The sequence below is a fragment of the Mesoplodon densirostris genome, chromosome 14 (assembly GCF_025265405.1).
Source record: "Mesoplodon densirostris isolate mMesDen1 chromosome 14, mMesDen1 primary haplotype, whole genome shotgun sequence".
Taxonomy (NCBI): domain Eukaryota; kingdom Metazoa; phylum Chordata; class Mammalia; order Artiodactyla; family Ziphiidae; genus Mesoplodon; species Mesoplodon densirostris.
The window spans coordinates 88,323,588-88,342,990 of NC_082674.1; the positions used below are offsets into that span (position 1 = coordinate 88,323,588).

Here is a 19,403-nt window from a genome sequence, read left to right on the forward strand (position 1 = left end):
CCTTTTTGACCCACCTCCTAGAGAAATGGAAATAAAAACAAAGATAAACAAATGGGACCTAATGAAACTTCAAAGCTTTTGCACAGCAAAGGAAACCATAAACAAGACCAAAAGACAACCCTCAGAATGGGAGAAAATATTTGCCAATGAAGCAACTGACAAAGGATTCATCTCCAAAATTTATAAGCAGCTCATGCAGCTCAATAACAAAAAAACAACCCAATCCAAAAATGGGCAGAAGACCTAAATAGACATTTCTCCAAAGAAGATATACAGACTGCCAACAAACACATGAAAGAATGCTCAACATCTTTAATCATTAGAGAAATGCAAATCAAAACTACAGTGAGATATCGTCTCACACCAGTCAGAATGTCCATCATCAAAAAAATCTAGAAACAATAAATGCTGGAGAGGGTGTGGAAAAAAGGGAACACTCTTGCACTGCTCGTGGGAATGTGAATTGGTACTGCCACTATGGAGAGCAGTATGGAGGTTCCTTAAAAAACTACAAATAGAACTACCGTATCACCCAGCAATCCCACTACTGGGCATATACCCTAAGAAAACCATAATTCAAAAAGAGTCATGTACCAAAATGTTCATAGCAGCCCTATTTACAATAGCCCAGAGATGGAAACAACCTAAGTGTCCATCATCAGATGAATGGATAAAGAAGATGTGGCACATACATACAATGGAATATTACTCAGCCATAAAAAGAAACGAAATTGAGCTATTTGTAATGAGGTGGATAGACCTAGAGTCTGTCATACAGAGTGAAGTAAGTCGGAAAGAGAAAGACAAATACCGTATGCTAACACTTATATATGGAATTTAAGAAGAAAAAAATGTCATGAAGAACCTAGGGGTAAGACAGGAATAAAGATACAGACCTACTAGAGAATGGACTTGAGGATATGGGGAGGGGGAAGGGTAAGCTGTGACAAAGTAAAAGGGAGGCATGGACATATACACTACCAAGCGTAAGGTAGATAGCTAGTGGGAAGGAGCCGCATAGCACATGGAGATCAGCTCGGTGCTTTGTGACTGCCTCGAGGGGTGGGATAGGGAAGGTGGGAGGGAGACGCAAGAGGGAGGGGATATAGGAACATATGTATATGTATAACTGATTCATTTTGTTATAAAGCAGAAGTTAGCACACCTTTGTTAAGCAATTATACTCCAATAAAGATGTAAAAAAACCTTTATTTCTAATATTAGTATTTTTCTATAGCAGTGATTTTTTTAATTTAATTTTACTTTTTTATACTGCAGGTTCTTATTAGTTATCTGTTTTATACATATTAGTGTATATATGTCAATCCCAATCTCCCAATTCATCCCACCCCCTACCACGCCACTTTTCCCCCTTGGTGTCCCTGCGTTTGTTCTCTACATCTGTGTCACTGTTTTCCTTGCAAACCGGTTCATCTGTACCATTTTTCTAGATTCCACATATATGCATTAATATACGATATTTGTTTTTCTCTTACTGACTTACGTCGCTTTGTATGACAGTCTGTAGGTCCATCCACGTCTCTACAAATGACCCAGTTTCGTTCCTTTTTATGGCTAATATTCCATTGTATATATGGACCACATCTTCTTTATCCATTCGTCTGTTGATGGGCATTTAGGTTGCTTCCATGACCTGGCTATTGTAAATAGTGCTGCAGTGAACACTGGGGTGCATGTGTCTTTTTGAATTATGGTTTTCTCTGGGTATATGCTCAGTAGTGGGATTGCTGGGTCATATGATAATTCTATATTTAGTTTTTGAAGGAACCTCCATATTGTTTTCCATAGTGGCTGTATCAATTTACATTCCCACCAACAGTACAAGAGCGTTCCCTTTTCTCCACACCCTCTGCAGCATGTGTCGTTTGCAGATTTTCTAATGGTGCCCATTGTAACTGGCATCAGGTGATACCTCATTGTAGTTTTGATTTGCATTTCTCTAATAATTAGTGATGTTGAGCAGCTTTTCATGTGCCTCTTGGCCATCTGTATGTCTTCTTTGGAGAAATGTCTATTTACGTCTTCTACCATTTTTTGATTGGGTTCTTTGTTTTTTTTAAATATTGAGCTGCATGAGGTGTTTATATATTTTGGAGATTACTCCTTTGTCCATTGATTCGTCTGCAAATATTTTCTCCCCTTCTGAGAGCTGTCTTTTCATCTTGTTTACAGTTTCCTTTACTATGCAAAAGCTTTTAAGTTTCATTAGGTCCCATTTGTTTATTTTTGTTTTTATTTCCATTATTCTAGGAGGTGGATCAAAAAAGACCTTGCCATGATTTATGTCAAAGAGTGTTCTTCCTATGTTTTCCTCTAAGAGTTTCCCATCTTACATTAGGTCTTTAATCCGTTTTGAATTTATTTTTGTGTGTGATGTCAGGGAGTGTTCTAATTTCATTCTTCTACATGTAGCTGCCCAGTTTTCCCAGCACCACTCATTAAAGAGACTGTCTTTTCTCCATTGCATATCCTTGCCTCCTTTGTCATAGATTAGTTGACCACAGGTGCGTGGGTTTATGTCTGGGCTTTCTATCCTGTTCCATTAGTCTGTATTTCTGTTTTTGTGCCAGAACCATATTGTCTTCATTACTGTAGCTTTGTAGTATAATCTGAAGTCAGGGAGTCTGATTCCTCCAGCTCCGTTTTTTTCCCTCAAGATTGCTTTGGCTGGGCTTCCCTGGAGGCGCAGTGGGTGAGAGTCCACCTGCCGATGCAGGGGACACGGGTTCATGCCCCGGTCCGGGAGGATCCCACATGCCGCGGAGTGCCTGGGCCCGTGAGCCATGGCCGCTGAGCCTGCATGTCCAGAGCCTGTGCTCTGCAATGCGAGAGGCCACAGCAGTGAGAGGCTCGCATACCACAAAAAAAATAATAATAATAATGATTCTATTGAAACAGATTTTGAGTCATTATTCATATCAAAATAGTGAAAAAATTGGAAAAATGGTGCTCTTTTCCTTTAAATATGAGGAATATTTCTCTCTGTTAGTATTTTGTTTTCAATGTCCTCCTCTTTGTTTCTTTCAGTAAATATCCCTGATGCAGCTTTTATTCAGGCAGCCTACCGAAAACGTGAATTGGCCAGGGCCCAAGAGGACTATATTTCTTTGGATGTAAAACATGCCTTCACCATCTCTGGTATGAAGAAAAACACTGAATATCCTGAGAGTGAGACTGATGATGATGAAAATATACCATTTACCCCGAAGCCTCAAACACTTAGACAAAAGATGGCTGAAAAAACAGGTACATATTTAATTTATTTATAATAAATGAACATTAAGGCATTTTTCATTAGAATATAATATTATGATAAAAATATCCATAAAAACATAATGTAGTATCTCCTATTCTAAAGGTTGTTTAAGTTATTTTTTAATACCAATGTATTTACTGACATCATGGCTTCTAAAATACATGTCTGTATCAAAATGTTATCAAAGGGTACATGCAATAATAATGTTTACTGTTATCTGATCTCCACTTGATCTTTCTTGACAGGTTAAAAAATTTGTAGAGTTTCCTATTTTTGATATTGAAAACTTTCATTGTCACCTTTATAAGATTTTTTTTAACATAGAAACATTGGTAGGATTTTGGTGTCATGTGTTAAAATCTTCCCTGCTCCAGTAAAAAGTTTTCCTCAACCAATAATCCTTAGGTATCAAAGAACTATTTTCACATTTCTCATTTGTAAACAATAATGTTTTACCCAAGTTTTTGTCATTTCAAATAATACTATTTCAGAATGAGACTTTTGGTTCCTATTAACCCAGAAATTATTTTTGCGTGTTTAGATTCTAAGGTAGAATTGAGAATCTCTGATAAAACCAAATGTTGCATTTTTTCCAAGCTTTTTCATATGTGAGACCATCATGTTTTGAGTGAGACAGTTTAGTGATAAATGCAGATTCTGAAGTCAGATTGCTAGATTCAGGTCCTAGGTTCAACACAGTCCTTAGATAGAGAACTGTGTTATGTAACATTGTGATATCTTAGTTTCTTTGTTTATAAAGAGAGAGTAAATTTTGAATTGTGAAGAAAAGGTTAACACATATAAAGAGCTGCTAAGCCATTTATAAGCTCCCCAATTGCTAATTTCTGCTGCTATTAGAATGGAAAAATATGGAATATTTATACATGAACTTTTTTTTTCAAGCCACCAGAAATGAAGAAACAAGTGAAGATAGTGAAGAAGATAAAAAATATCAAGATATTTGGGAAGAGCAGCAGATGAGAAAAGCAATTAAAATCACAAAGGTAATAATCTTTTATGCCATATGTATTAGTTTCCTGTGGCTACCGTAACAAATTACCACAAACTTGATGGCTAAAACAACAGACATCTATTCTCTCACAGTTGTTGAGGCTAGAAGTCTCAATTCATGGTGTTGACAGGGCTGTGCTCCTTTTGAAGGCCCTAGGAAAGAATTCTTTTTTTTTTCCTTTTTCCCCCCCTTTTTCTTTTCTTAATTGAAGTTGAGTTGACATAACAGTATTGTTTTAGTTTCAGGTGTACTAGATAGTGATTGGCTTTTATATACATTATGAAATAAATCACCATGATAAGTCTAGTAACAATCTTTCACCATACAAAATTATTACAGTGTAATTGACTATGTTCTTTATGCTGTATATCATATCCCTGTGACTTATTTATTTTATAACTGGAAGTTTGTACCTCTTAATCCCCTTCACTTATTTCACCCTACCCCCATCCGCCTCCCCTCAGGCAACGACCAGTTTACCTTTTGTGTCTATATTGTCTGTTTCTGTTTTGTTTGTTTCATTTTTTAGATTCCACACATAAGTGAGATCAAAGAGATTGTCCTTCTCTGTCTTGTTACACTTAACATAATACCCTCTATGTCCATCCATGTTGTTGCAAATGGCATGATTTCATTCTTTTTTATGGCTGAATAATATTCAATTGTGTATATATTACCACATATTCTTTATCTATTTGTATATCAGTGGACACTTAAGTTGCTTCCATATCTTGGCAATTGTGAATAATGCTGCAATGAGCATAGGGTTGCATATAACTTTTCAAATTAACATTTTCGTTTTCTTCAGGTAATTACCCAGAGTGGAATTGCAGGATCATATGGTAGTTCTATTTTTAATATTTTGAGGAATCTCCATGCTGTTTTCCATGGTGGCTGCACCAATTTACATTCCCACCAACAATGCACAAGGGTTCCCTTTTCTCCACATCCTTGCCAACCCTTGTTGTTTGTTGTCTTTTTGATAAAAACCATTCTAATAGGTGTGAGGTATCTTATTTTGGTGTTGATTTGCATTTCCCTGATGATTAGTGATGTTGAGCATCTTTTCATGTTTCTGTTGGCCATTTGTAAATCTTCTTTGAAGAAGTGTCTTTTCAGATCCTCTGTGTATTTTTTGATCAGATTTTTTTGATATTGAGGTGTATGAGTTCTTTATATAATTTGAATATTAACAATTTATCACATATATCATTTGCAGATACCTCCTCCCATTCAGTAGAGTGCCTTTTTGTTTTATTGATGGTTTCCTTTGCTTGTGCAGAAGGTTTTTCAATTTGTAGTCTGATTTGATTATCTTTGCTTTTATTGCCCTTGCCTGAGAAGACATATCCAAAAAATACTGCTGAGACTCATGTTAAAGAGCATACTACCTATGTTTTCTTCTACTTTTATGGTTTCAAAAATGAGTTTTCTATATGGTATAAGAAAGTGGTCCAGTTTCATTCTTTTGCATGTAGCTGTCAAATTTTCCCAGCACCATTTTTTTTTCTTTTTTTATTTTTTTAATTAGTTTCTGCTTTATAACAAAGTGAATCAGTCATACATATACATCTGTTCCCACATCCCTTCCCTCATGCATCTCCCTCCCTCCCACCCTCCCCATCCCACCCCTCCAGGCGGTCACAAAGCACCGAGCTGATCTCCCTGTGCTCTGCGGCTGCTTCCCACTATCTATCTACCTTACATTTGGTAGTGTATATATGTCCATGCCTCTCTTTCGCTTTGTCACAGCTTACCCTTCCCCCTCCCCATATCCTCAAGTCCATTCTCAAGTAGGTCTGTGTCTTTATTCCCGTTTTACCCCTAGGTTCTTCATGACTTTTTTTTTTTTAATTCCATATATATGTGTTAGCATACAGTATTTGTCTTTCTCTTTCTGACTTACTTCACACTGTATGACAGACTCTAGGTCTATCCACCTCATTACAAATAGCTCAGTTTCGTTTCTTTTTATGGCTGAGTAATATTCCATTGTATATATGTGCCACATCTTCTTTATCCATTCATCCGATGATGGACACTTAGGTTGTTTCCAGCTCCGGGCTATTGTGAATAGAGCTGCAATGAACATTTTGGTACATGTCTCTTTTTGAATTATGGTTTTCTCAGGGTATATGCCTAGTAGTGGGATTGCTGGATCATATGGTAGTTCTATTTGTAGTTTATTAAGGAACCTCCATACTGTTCTCCATAGTGGCTGTATCAATTCACATTCCCACCAGCAGTGCAAGAGTGTTCCCTTTTCTCCACACCCTCTCCAGCATTTATTGTTTCTAGATTTTTTGATGATGGCCATTCTGACTGGTGTGAGATGATATCTCATTGTAGTTTTGATTTGCATTTCTCTAATGATTAATGATGTTGAGCATTCTTTCATGTGTTTGCTGGCAGTCTGTATATCTTCTTTGGAGAAATGCCTATTTAAGTCTTCTGCCCATTTTTGGATTGGGTTGTTTGTTTTTTTGCTATTGAGCTGCATGAGCTGTTTATAAATTTTGGAGGAATCAGGCTCCCTGACTTCAGACTATACTACAAAGCTACAGTAATCAAGACAGTGTGGTACTGGCACAAAAACAGAAAGATAGATCAATGGAACAGGATAGAAAGCCCAGAGATAAACCCACACACATATGGTCAACTTATCTTTGATAAAGGAGGCAGGAATGTACAGTGGAGAAAGGACAGCCCCAGCACCATTTATTGAAGGGACTGCCTTCTCCCCCATTGTATATCCTTGTCGCCTTTGTTGTAGATTAGTTGACCGTATAAGTATGGGTTTATATCTGGGCTCTCTATTCTGTTCCATTGATCTATGTGTCTGTTTTTGTGACAGTAACATACTGTTTTGATTACAGTATAGTTTGAAATATGTAGTGTGAAACCAAGGAGCTTGATATCCCTAGCTTTGTTCTTTCTCAAGATTGCTTTGGCTGTTTCAGGGTCTTTTGTAGTTCCATATAAATGTCAAGATTATTTGTTCTAGTTCCATGAAATATTTCATTGGCATTTTGGTAGGGATTGAATTGAATCTCCCAGCAGAGAATTCTTTCTTGCTTTTTGTAAGTTCTGGTAGCTCCAGGTATTCCTTGCTTTGTGACTACATAACTTCTATCTCTACCTCCTTCTTCACATGGCCTTCTCTACACTCTACTTTGTGTGTCTCTTATAAGGATACTTGTCATTGGATTTAGGGCCTACTTGCGTAATCCAGGATAATCTCATCTTGAGATTCTTCACTTAATTATAACCACAAAGACCCTTTTTCCAAATAAGGTCATATTCAGAGGTTCCAGGGGTTAGGATATAGACCTGTCTTTGGGAGGCCATCATTCAACCCACTATACCATGTACATTATGTTCTTTTCCCACTAGATTATGAATACTTTCTACATATTGTAAGCCCCTTGAGGGAACCATCTTTTTTACTTTTAATTTTACAGTTATATGGTAGATGCCTAAATGTGAAGTTCAAACAAATAAACAGTGAGGGCTAAAACAAAACTAACAAACAAAACAAGTATTATACTTGGGGTGGAAAGTCCTAGATTTGGGTTGTGGCTCTACCACTAAAATACACTCTCCCTGAAGTCAAGAATTATTAACTACTTTTTTCCGTGTTATATCCCATAGTGTCTAATATTGTGAGAGCTCAATAATTATTGGTATGACTTTGAGAAAATAATTTCATTTTTCTAAATCTCAGTTTTCTCATCAATAAAGTGGGAATAATAAAGTGGGAATGATAATGTTACCTACCTGAGTAGGTGGCTGTAAGGCTCAAAGTTATAATGGTCTAATCTAATTCAAAGTGCTTATAAATTGTATAACAAACACAATTTTTATTTTTAATCTTTTTAACAGAGGTGCTTTGAAAGATTTTTTGCTCTTTTAAGCAAGAAAGTATTGTACGATCTTCATGTTATTAAAACTAAAAAGCTAAATAAAAGTAAGCCTTCAGTTACAACTTAGAAGTCTCTGAGCCATTTTTTTTTTAGTTATTTGCAGTCTGAATTTTTTTGCTATTAGTAAGAACTGGTAAATATTTGCTTGTTTTTTTTCCTTCCTTTTTTTTTTCTTTCTTTTGTTCAGATGTGTGTTTTTTGAACTTTTCTCTTAAGGTAATGGCCAAGAGTAGTATTACTAATAGAGAAGATGAACATTTTTATGGCACTTATTACATTTTTCTCTGTTGTCTTCTAGAGAAAATTTAGATCACTCTGTAATGCCACTGTTATTATGGGAATGTTCTACCGTAATCTTGCCAGCTTTAGGTATAAGTTCACTTGGTGAAAATGGAATCTCAAGTTTATTTGATTTGCATTTTTATTGCTGATGTGGATGCATTTACTGATTTCTTTATTAAAGTTTTACTGCATGCCACTGTATTCGTTTCCTGTGACTGTTCTAACAAATTACTACAAACTGAATGACTTGAAACAACCAAATCCTATTTTCTCACACTTTTGGAGGCCAGAAGTCCAAAATCAAGGTGTTGATATGGCTACACTCCTTCCAAAAAGCTCTAGAGGATAATCTAGTCCTTGACTATTTTAGCTTCTGGTGGCTATTGGCATTCCTTGGCATATAGCTGTATCTCTCTACTCCATCTTCACATCACCTCCTCTTTTTGCATCCCAAACTCTCTCTCCTACTCTTCTATGAAACTACATGTAATTACAGTTAGGACTCATTTAGATAATCCAGGATAAGCTCCTATTCCCCAGAACCTGAATTTAATCACATCTTTTGCCATATAAGGTAATATTCATTCACAGGTTTGGGATTTTAGAACCTGGGCATATCTCTTGGAGATCACTGTGTAGCCTCTATAACTACTTAACAGTGGTAGACAAAAGAATGTACAATCTTTGCAGGGGAGAGACAGCTAAACAAAAGAATTATAGTAAAATCTTACAAGGTTCTGTGACAGAATTCTATACAGGGTTCTGAAATAGCACAAAGGAACAAGTGAGTGGTCAGTTTTATAGGCGAGAGGGTGGATGAGAAGGTTTGGAAAAGCCTGTAAGAAAATGGTCAAATTTGAATGAGTCTTTGAAAGATGTTTATGATGTAAGAGATTTGAAGCAAAAGAGGATATCAGGGGTGAAGACATGAAGTTTGAAAAGGTCTGGTTAATTTGGGAATTTGTAGGTATGATTCAAACTGAAGAGGAGACTTGGTAAGAATTGATATGAGAAATGATCAAGTCTCATGGAAAATATAAAAAGTATAGTTAAGCCATTGAGTTGACTAATTATCTGGTCCACTTCTTCACATATCCTTTTCTAAAACAGGTTCTTCAGAACCTTTTCAACATTCTAAGCATGATGGTGATGAGTGAGTTACGATGAGCCAGAGGACAGTAATATGAAATGTACTGAGTTACAACATGTATTAGCTAGGAATACATTCCTCTGCAAGTAACAGAAAACCCAAATAATGGTGGCTTAAAGAAAATTAAAAGCTTTACCTAGAAACCCACCAGCAGACTTCCATTTGCTTTCCTTTCATTAGACTGGAGTTAGGTGGCAGCATCTATCATGAAAAACCGGTATTTGGTTTCTTGTTGTTTTAATTTATTTTACTGAAGTATAGTTTATTTACAATATTGTGTTACTTTCTACTGTACAGGAAAGTGATTCAGTTATACATATATATACATTCTTTTTCATATTCTTTTCCATTATGATTTATCACAGGATGTTGAATAGAGTTCCCTGGGCTTTAGAGTAGGACCTTGTTGATTATCCATTCTGTATATAATAGTTTCCATCTGCTAATCCCAAACTCCCAACCTGTCCCCCACTCCCCCTTGGCAACCACAAGTCTGTTCTGTATGTCTGAGTGTGTTTCTGTTTTGTAGATAAGTTCATTTCTGTCATATTTTAGATTCCACATATAAGTGATATCATATGGTATTTGTCTTTCTCATTCTGACTTACTTCACTTAGTATGATAACATCTAGGGCCATCCATGTTGCTGCAAATGGCATTATTTCATTCCTTTTTATGGCTGAGTAGTATTCCATTGTATATATGTACCACATCATCTTTATCCATTCATCTTCAATGGACATTTAGGTTGTTTCCATGTCTTGGCTATTGTAAATAGTGTTGCAATGAACATTGGGGTGCATGTATCTTTTTGAGTTATAGTTTTCTTTGGATGTATGCCCAGGAGTGGGATTACAAGATCATATGGCAACTCTATTTTTAGTTTTTTGAGGAACCTCCATACTGTTTTCCACAGTGGCTGCACCAATTAGCATTCCCAACAACAGTGTAAGAGGGTTCCCTTTTCTCCATACCCTCCAGCATTTATTATTTGTAGACTTTTTAATGATGGCCATTCTGACTGGTGTAAGGTGATACCTCATTGTAATTTTGTTTTGCATTTTTCTAATAATTGTCAGTATTCAGCATCTTTTCATGTGCCTGTTGGACATCTGTATGTCTTTTTAGAGAAATTTCTATTTAGGTCTTCTGCCCATTTTTCTATTGGGTTGGGTTTTTTTGTTACTGAGTTGTGTGAGCTGTTTGTAGATTTTGGAAATTAAGCCCCTGTTGGTTACATCATTTGCAAATATTTTCTTCCAGTCTGTAGGTTGTCTTTTCATTTTGTTTATAGTTTCCTTTGCTGTGCAAAAGCTTATAAGTTTGATTAGGTCCAACTTGTTTATTTTTGCTTCTATTTCTGTTGCCTTGGGAGACTGACCTAAGAAAACATTGGTATGATTTATTTCAGAGAATGTGTTGCCTATGTTCTCTTCTAAGAGTTTTATGGTGTCATGTCTTATATTTAAGTCTGTAAGCCATTTTGAGTTTATTTTTTGTGTATGGAGTAAGGGTTTGTTCTAACTTCATTGATTTACATGTGACTGTCCAACTTTCCCAACACCACTTCCTGAAGAGACTGTCTTTTCTCCATTGTATATTCTTGCCTCCTTTGTTGAAGATTAATTGACCATAGGTGTGTGGGTTTATTTCTGGTCTCTCTCTTCTTTTCCATTGAATCCATATGTCTGTTTTTGTGCCAGCACCATGCTGTTTTTATTACTGTGGCTTTCTAGGATTGTCTGAAGTTTGGGAAGGTTATACCTCCAGCTTTGTTCGTTTTCTTCAGGAGTGCTTTGGCAGTTCTGGGTATTTTATGGTTCTATATAAATTTTAGGATTATTTGTTGTAGTTCGGTGAAAAATGGTATGGGTAATTTGATAGGGATCAGATTAAATCTGTAGATTGCTTTGGGTAGCATGGCCTTTTTAACAATATTAATTCTTCCAATCCAAGAGCATGGGATATTTCCCATTTCTTTAAATCATCTTCAATTTCCTTTATTAATGTTTTATATTTCTCACCATATGTCTTTCACCTCCTTGGTGAGGTTTATTCCTAAGTATTTTCTTTTTTGATACGATTTTAAAAGGGATTGTTTTTTTTTTTTCTTTCCCTTTCTGGTATTTCATTGTTAGTGTAAAGAAATGCAACCAATTTCTGTGTGTTAATCTTGTATCGTGGCTACCTTATGAATTTGTTTATCGGTTCTGCTAGTTTTTCTGTAGGTCATTAGGGTTTTCTACATATCATGTCACATAATGACAATTTTACCTCTTCCCTTCCAATTTGGATCCCTTTTATTTCTTTTTCTTGTCTGATTGCTGTGGCTAGGACTTCCAGTACTATGTTGAATAGAAGAGGTGAGAGTGAGCATCCTCGTGTTGATCTAGATTTTAGCGTGAAGGCTTTCAGTTTTTCACCATTGAGTATTATATTGGCTGTAGGTTTGTCATAGTTTTTATTATGTTGAAATATGTTCTCTCTACACCCAGTTTGGTATGAGTTTTTATCATGAATGAATGTTGAATTTTGTCAAATGCTTTTTCTGCATCTTTTGAGATTATCAGGTAGTTTTTGTCTTTTCTGTGTCAGTGTGGTGTATCACATTGATTGATTTGCATATTTTGAACCATCCTTGTGACCCTGGGATGAATCCAGCTAGGTCATAGTGTATGATCTTTCTTATGTGTTGTTGGATTCAGTTTGCTAGTATTTTATTGAGAATTTTTGCATCTGTAATCATCAAAGATACTGGCCTGTAATTTTCTTCTTTTGTAGTGTCTTTGTCTGGTTTTGGTATCGGGCTGATGGTGGCTTCATAGAATGTCTTTGGGAGTTTTCCCTCCTCTTCACTCTTTTGGAAGAGTTTAAGAAGGATCAGTATGAGTCCTTTTTTGTGTGCTTGGTAGGATTCCCCTGTGAAGCCATCAGGCCCTGGACTTTTGTTTGTAGGGAGTTTTTTTATTACAGATTCTATTTCACTTCTAGTGATTGGTCTGTCCAAAGTATCTATTTCTTCTTGATTCAATTTTGGTGGGATGTTTCTAGAAACTTGTCCATTTCTTCTAGGTTGTTCAATTTGTTGGCATATAATTGTTCATAGTATTTGCTTATGGTTTTTTGTATTTCTTCAGTATCAGTTGTGATTTCTCCTCTTTCATTTCTCATTTTGTTTATTTGATTCCCCTCTCTTTTCTTCTTAGTGAGCCTGTCTAGAGGTTTGTCAATCTTGTTTAGCCTTTCAGAGAACCAGCTCTTGGTTTTATTGATTTCTTTCTATTGTTTTTGTAATCCCTTTTTCATTTATTTCCTCTCTGGTCCTTATCATTTCCTTCTTTCTGCTTACTTTGGGTTTTATTTGTTCTTCTTTTTCTAATTCGTTTAGGTGTTAGGTTTTTATTTGAAATTTTTCTTGTTCTTTGAGGGAGGGAGGCCTGTATCACAATGAACTGATCTCTAAGAACTGCTCTGCTGTAGCCCATGGATTTTTGTAAGATTGTATTTTCATTGTCATTTGTCTCAAGGTATTTTTTAATTTCCTCTTTGATTTCATCGTTGACCCATTGGGTTTTTTGGTAGCATGTTGTTTAGTCTCCATGTAATCTTTTTTTTTTTTCTCGTTTCTTTTTCTGTGGTTGATTTCAGTTTCATGCTGTTGTGGTTAGAAAACCTGCTTGAAAACATTTCTGTACTCTTAAATTTGTTGAGGCTTGTTTTGTGCCTCAGTATGTGGTCAACCCTAGAGAATGCCCCATGTGCACTTGAAAAGACTGTGTATTGGGTTTTTTGGATATAATGCCTGAAAATATCAATTAAGTCTAAATGCTCTAGTGTATCATTTAGGATCTCTGCTGCGTTATTGATTTTCTGTCTAGAAGATCTGTCCACTGATATGAGCAGGGTGTTTAAGTCTCCTACTATTATTGTACTCCCATCCCTTTTTCCCTTTATGTCTGTTAGTATTTGTTTTATGTATTTGGGTGCTCCTATATTGGGTGCATATATGTTGATGAATGTAATATCCTCCTCTTGTATTGATCCTTTCATCATTATATAGTGTTCTTCTTTATCTTTCTTTATGGTCTTTGTTTTAAAGTCCATTTTGCCTGATATGAGTAGTGCTACCCCTGCTTTCTTGTCATTTCTGTTTGCATGAGATATCTTTTTCCATCCCCTCACTTTCAGTCTGTGTCCTTCACTCTGAAGTGGGTCTCTTGTAGACAGCATATGGTAAGCTCTTGTTTTTTAATCCAATCTGCCAGTCTGTATTTTTTTATTGCAGCATTTAGTCCATTGACATTTAAGGTAATTATTGATAGATATATATTTATTGCCATTTTTAACCTTGTTTTCCGGTTGATTTTGTATTTTTTCTTTGTTCCTTTCTTTTTGTTTTTCCTTTTGTGGTTTGATGATTTTCTTTTGTATTATGCTTGTTCTCTTCTTTTTGGTTTTTGTGAATCTGTTGTATGTTTTTTGATTTGTAGTAACCCATATGGTTTTCAAATATGTTAACCCATTACTATATCTACTTGCTTTAGATTGATGATAGTCATATAGGCTCAAACACATTCTAAAATTTAAAAATCTACATTATTTTACTCTCCTACCTGGCATTTTATGATTTTGATACCCTCTTTTACATCTTCATGTTTATCCTTTTTCTGTTCATTTTGCTTATCATCCCTTTCATAAAAATGTTTGTTTTTTACTCTAATCTGTATACTGGCTTAAGTGATTTACTTTCCATTTTTGATTTTCTCTTTTATATAGATTATTGCTTCTTTTCTATTTAGAGAAGGCCTTTAATTATTTCTTTTAGTATAGGTTTAGTATTGCTGTTATTCTTTTAGTTTTTGCTCTTCTGAGAAATTCTGTCTCTTTCCTATTCCAAATGATAATCTTGCTGAGTAGAGTATCCTAGGTTGCAGATTTTTTTCCTTTCAGGACTTTGACTATATCTTGCCACTCCCTTCTGTCCTGCAATGTTTTCTATAGGAAAATCAGGTAATAGCCTTATGGTGGTTCCCTTGTAATTAACTCTTTTTACTCCCTTCTGGCCTACAATGTTTTCTATAGGGAAATCAGGTAATAGCCTTATGTGGGTTCCCTTGTAATTAACCCTTTTTTCTCTTGGTGCCTTTAGAATCCTCTCTTTAACTTTTGCCACTTTAATCATAATATGTCTTGGTGTAGGTCTGCTTGGGTTCATCTTGTTTGGGACCCTCTGTGCTTCCTGTGCCTAGATATCTGTTTCCTTCTTTAGGTTTGGGAAGTTTTCAGCCATAATTTCTTCAAATACATTTTCAATCCCCTTGTCTCTTTCTTCCCCTTCTGAAATTCCTATTATGCATAGATTGGCACACCTTATATTTAATGTTTTAAAAACTTTTATTGTGGACATATAATAATACAATGAATCCCCCTCTGTGGACCATCATTCAGCTTCAAAAATTGCCAACTATTGGCTAATTTTGTTTCATCGATGCCCTCATGTACTCACCCTGCCCATATTATTATGTTTTAGTTAATAGACTTTTTTTTTTTAGAGAAGTTTTAGGTTCACAAAAAATTAAGCAGATAATATGCAGCATTCCCACCTCTCCCTCTTCACCCAGTTTCTCCCATTATTAACATCTTGCATTAGTCTGGTACATTTGTTACAATTGATGAACCAATCCTGAGACATTATTATTAACCAAAGTCTGTAGCTTATATTACAGTTCACTCTTTGTGTTGTACAGTTCTATGAACATAAGCTGTTTATTCCACAATTTATAGAGTCAATTATCCCTAAGACCATAAATGTCTGGACTAAATCTAAACTGCCTTCTAAATCTTTAGTTCAGGAATCAGTGAAGTGATAAAAAAAAAAGCCCTTGGAACTAATTGAAAATTGTAAAGTTGAGGAAACAGCAGACCATACTAAAAATCACCAGTCCTGGTACATAAAAGCAACTGTAGCGCAAGTCATCTTTGCCCAAAGTGTGGGTGGGGCTGTGGGCTGGGGAGGAGCCTGTATCCTGCCCTGGCCCTTATGGGCCTGGAGGAGACAGAACCCACTCTTCAAGGAACAGTAATTTTAATTGAAGCAACATTGTTGAGGCAGCAGGAGCAGGAAGGAGAGCATAGAACTTTCCACAAGCATGACTGGAGTCAGAACCTCCGAGGTCCTTGCGGCAGGGAAGAGAAGCCTTTGAGTCAAGTACTGAAACTCAGTGCTTTGGCCTGGGTGCTATACATGTCACTTCTGCTCAGACTTCCTTAGCTGCAAGGAGGCATGTGGCTGTGCCCGGCTTCACGGGAGTGCGGAAGTATCCTACCTTAACGGCAGTGTCCATGTACTCCAGTTGCTGGGGCCTCCACGGACTGTGACCCATGGAGACTGCTGCTGCCATTAAGTCCCAGAGGTGGGGATGGGGGAGAGGTTCGGGGCAGCTTCGAGGCCTGGACCCCACAAGTGGGTGGCCCTGGCGAGGGCTCTGGAGCTCTGCAGGGCACAGCCCTCAGCCTGTCCCTGAGCCACCAGCTCACCCTCCGGCCTGAGGCCAGAGGGCCTGGAGGGCCCCAGGGAGAAGGCTGCGATCCTCCTCTCTCTGCACTCTCCATAGCGAGGACCACTGCCAGGCTGATTGTTGGCAGAGCGGGACCTCTAACCACTGGCAAGCTTTGTATTATCCCATAGATCTTTTCTATTGCTTCCATTTTTTTCATTTCTTTTATATTGGCTTTCTGTCTGCTGTTCTGATTGGGTGATTTACATTATTTTGTCTTTCAGAACACATTCGTTCTGCATTATTCAGTCTGCTGTTTATTGCCTTTAACTCAGCTTTCATCTGGGCAACTGAGTTTTCTAATTTTTCTTGGCTCCTCTATATAGTTTCTAGTTCCTTTTTATAGTAATATGTATTTCAATTATAGTCTTTCTTAATTCCTTCAGTATTTTCACTATCTCCTTTTTGAAATCAGTATCTATTAGATGAAGATGTCTGTTTCACTGTTTGTTCTTTCAGGGCAATTCTTTTGATCTTTTAATTGGAAGTGGTTGTTCTGCTTCTTCATTTTACTTATATTTCTCTTACTCTATGAGTTTAGGAGAAACAGTTAATTACTGTGGTCTTGGAGGGCTATTTTTATGTGGGAGTATCCATGTGTAGCCTGCATGGGTTTAATATATTTGGTGGGAGGGCTGTTTTTAGTATGGCTGCCTCTTTCCTCAGTGTGTGCTGGCCATTATCATCTTAAAAGGGGGTGTGACTGGTGTTGTGGTGACCCGAGCCTGAACTGAATGTTGAGCGGATCCTCCTCTTTGCTCTGTGGTTGTCACAGCCCTGTTGGAGGCAGCGTCTACCCCCTAGTTGTTGGAGTAGAAACCCTCAGATCTGTTTCTGATGTGCGGTGTGAGATAGGTGGAATTGGAGCACTCGCACTGAGAGAGGAGCCACTGAGTGTTCCTCTCCCAGAGCTATCCACTGTGAAGTGCGCTCCATGGTGTCACCTGAAACCCACTGTGCAAGCTAACAAAGTATACTGTTGGTGGCACGCCCTTGGTCCCACCTCAACTTTGGGAATGCAGGCAGTAGTCCCTGGTGTCCCTCAGGCCCTGTGTTTACAAAGCCACCAGCTCAAATCAACCAGTGCAGATCCACTGAAGTCAGGTACCATGACTGCAGTAGTTGCACACCTGGACCCGCCATGGGAGCTATGGAAGCAACCCAGACCCTGTCCCAGCCTGCATGTGCATGCGCCCACAGAGCCCACAGGTGCTAAGTCCAGACCCATCAGAGCTGCAGGAGCACCCGTTGTCCATTCAGATATCGTGCAGTCGCTGAGTTCTTACAAAACCAGTAGCCGTGGCATAAATCTGCAGATCACACAGTCGTGGGGAGATGGCTTAGATTTCAGCCCTGCTTCCTAAGTTGTGTGACCCCTGGTAATCAACTCGGATTTCAGCCCTGCCTCCACTTGTGGGCAACCCCCTGGCACTTGCATGCCCCCAGAGCTTGTAGAGATGGTGCCAAGCCAGCTGAGAGTGTGCAGAGAAAGAGGCTGCTATGGCGGCCCTGCCCCTCCCTTCACTCATATGCACATTAACAGTGGGGTTTCAGTGGCAGCCCCACTCCCTCTGTGAGCATGCCAGGTGTGAGGCTGCTATTGGCAGGCACCACCACTCCCTTCTCACACCCCCTTAACAATGACACTTCGCTTCTATGGCGGGCCCAGGCTTCTTCCATGTATACCCACCGGTTGACGCTGTACCACTCCAGCCCCTTCCTACTGTTTCCACACAGCCAACCCCAGTCCTTCCCCTGGGTCTGTCCTCTAAAGCTGGAGTATCAGCACCCAGCCCTCATGTGCACCAGCCGATGTGCATCTCAGGCTGGGGAGTGCAGGGCAGTGGCCCAGACCATCTGTTCTGGTCTCTCTGTGCAAACTGGCTGCTGCTGTCTCCTCTGAGCCTCTGAAGCTCCCTTTCTGTCCCACCTGAGGGGACTTCCAAGGTATGGGAACCTTTTCCTCTTTCATGACTCCCTCCCAGGGACACAGGTCCCATCCCACTTCCCTTTTTTTCTTTTTCTTTCATCCTACCCAATTACATGGAGATCTTTCTTGCACTTTTAGGTTCTGAGATCTGCCAGGTTCAGTAGGTATTCTGTGAGAATTGTTCCACAGAGATGTATTTTTCATGTATTTGTGGGTGGAGGTGACCTCCATGTCCTTCTATTCTGCCACCTTGATTGGAGCATCCAGTATGTAGTTTTTTGAGAGTATATTAGATATAAACAGAACTAGCTATATAAACACTGAGAACCAAGCTTTTGTGAAAAATAAGATTTTGTAATTTGCCTCTTGCACGTGAATTTAAAGTTCTAAATTTTAAAACTGTGTGCAAATTTTAAAAACGTTTTATTACAACCATAAAAAATGTCAGAGGCATGGAATTTTGAGCTGGTGAGACCTTGGTGTATCCAATCTGCTTTCATGCTATTAATATTTGTAAGACTAATGAATGTTGAAAACAATATAAATTTTCATATTATTTTTAGGGACGAGAGATAGATCTTTCTCATAGCAGTGAATCTCAAACAGTGAAGAAGTTTGGTGCTTCCATTTCATTTCCACCAGTAAATTTAGAAATTATAAAGAAGCAACTAAATACTAGGTAAGTAATATTAATTTTAAAATTTATATTTGTCATAGACATTTAATAGTGAAAAAAATTAGCCCTATAATCTTTTTAACTATTAAATATTAGTATTAAAGAGATTTATAGGAAAAAATTAGCATCACCTGTTACCACATTAATATAACTGATTTCCTCTTTTTACATGTCTTTTAGTGTTTATAATAAATATATATAGTATAGTTACAATCAATAAAATTAAGTTCTGCTCTTTTCACTTACTATTTTTGTTAGCATTTATCTGCATTGTTAAATAGCCTTTAATTTTTAAAAATAATATGTCGGGAGTGTTGGCAGCAAGATGCCAGAATAAGAAGCCCTAGACCTCATTGCCTCACAGAGATACCAACTTAACAACAACATACTGTCCAAAAAGCTTTTATGAGTACTCCAGGAATCAGGAAGTTGTAATACCCCAGGCAAGCTCAAAGCCCAAAATAGCCACATTGTAATGGGTAAGAAAAACCATTTCATTCCAACTGCATCTAGCCCCTCTCACAAGCCAGCACTGCTTTTGATGGAGAGAAAAAACCCAAGTCATAGCTTTTCCATTGGGAAGGAGAAAGAAGTGT

General features: G+C 37.6%; 1 protein-coding gene across 3 annotated transcripts in view; it reads left to right on the forward strand.

Annotated features, from left to right (window-relative positions):
- GCFC2 (GC-rich sequence DNA-binding factor 2) overlaps nucleotides 1-19,403 on the forward strand; it is a 68,133-nt gene that overhangs the window by 9,909 nt on the left and 38,821 nt on the right. For all 3 annotated transcript variants that reach the window (XM_060117815.1, XM_060117816.1, XM_060117817.1), the window contains exons 3-5: nucleotides 3,049-3,267; nucleotides 4,181-4,281; nucleotides 18,695-18,810. In XM_060117815.1, the coding sequence (XP_059973798.1) occupies nucleotides 3,049-3,267; nucleotides 4,181-4,281; nucleotides 18,695-18,810 (436 nt within the window). The remainder of the gene's footprint in view (nucleotides 1-3,048; nucleotides 3,268-4,180; nucleotides 4,282-18,694; nucleotides 18,811-19,403) is intronic.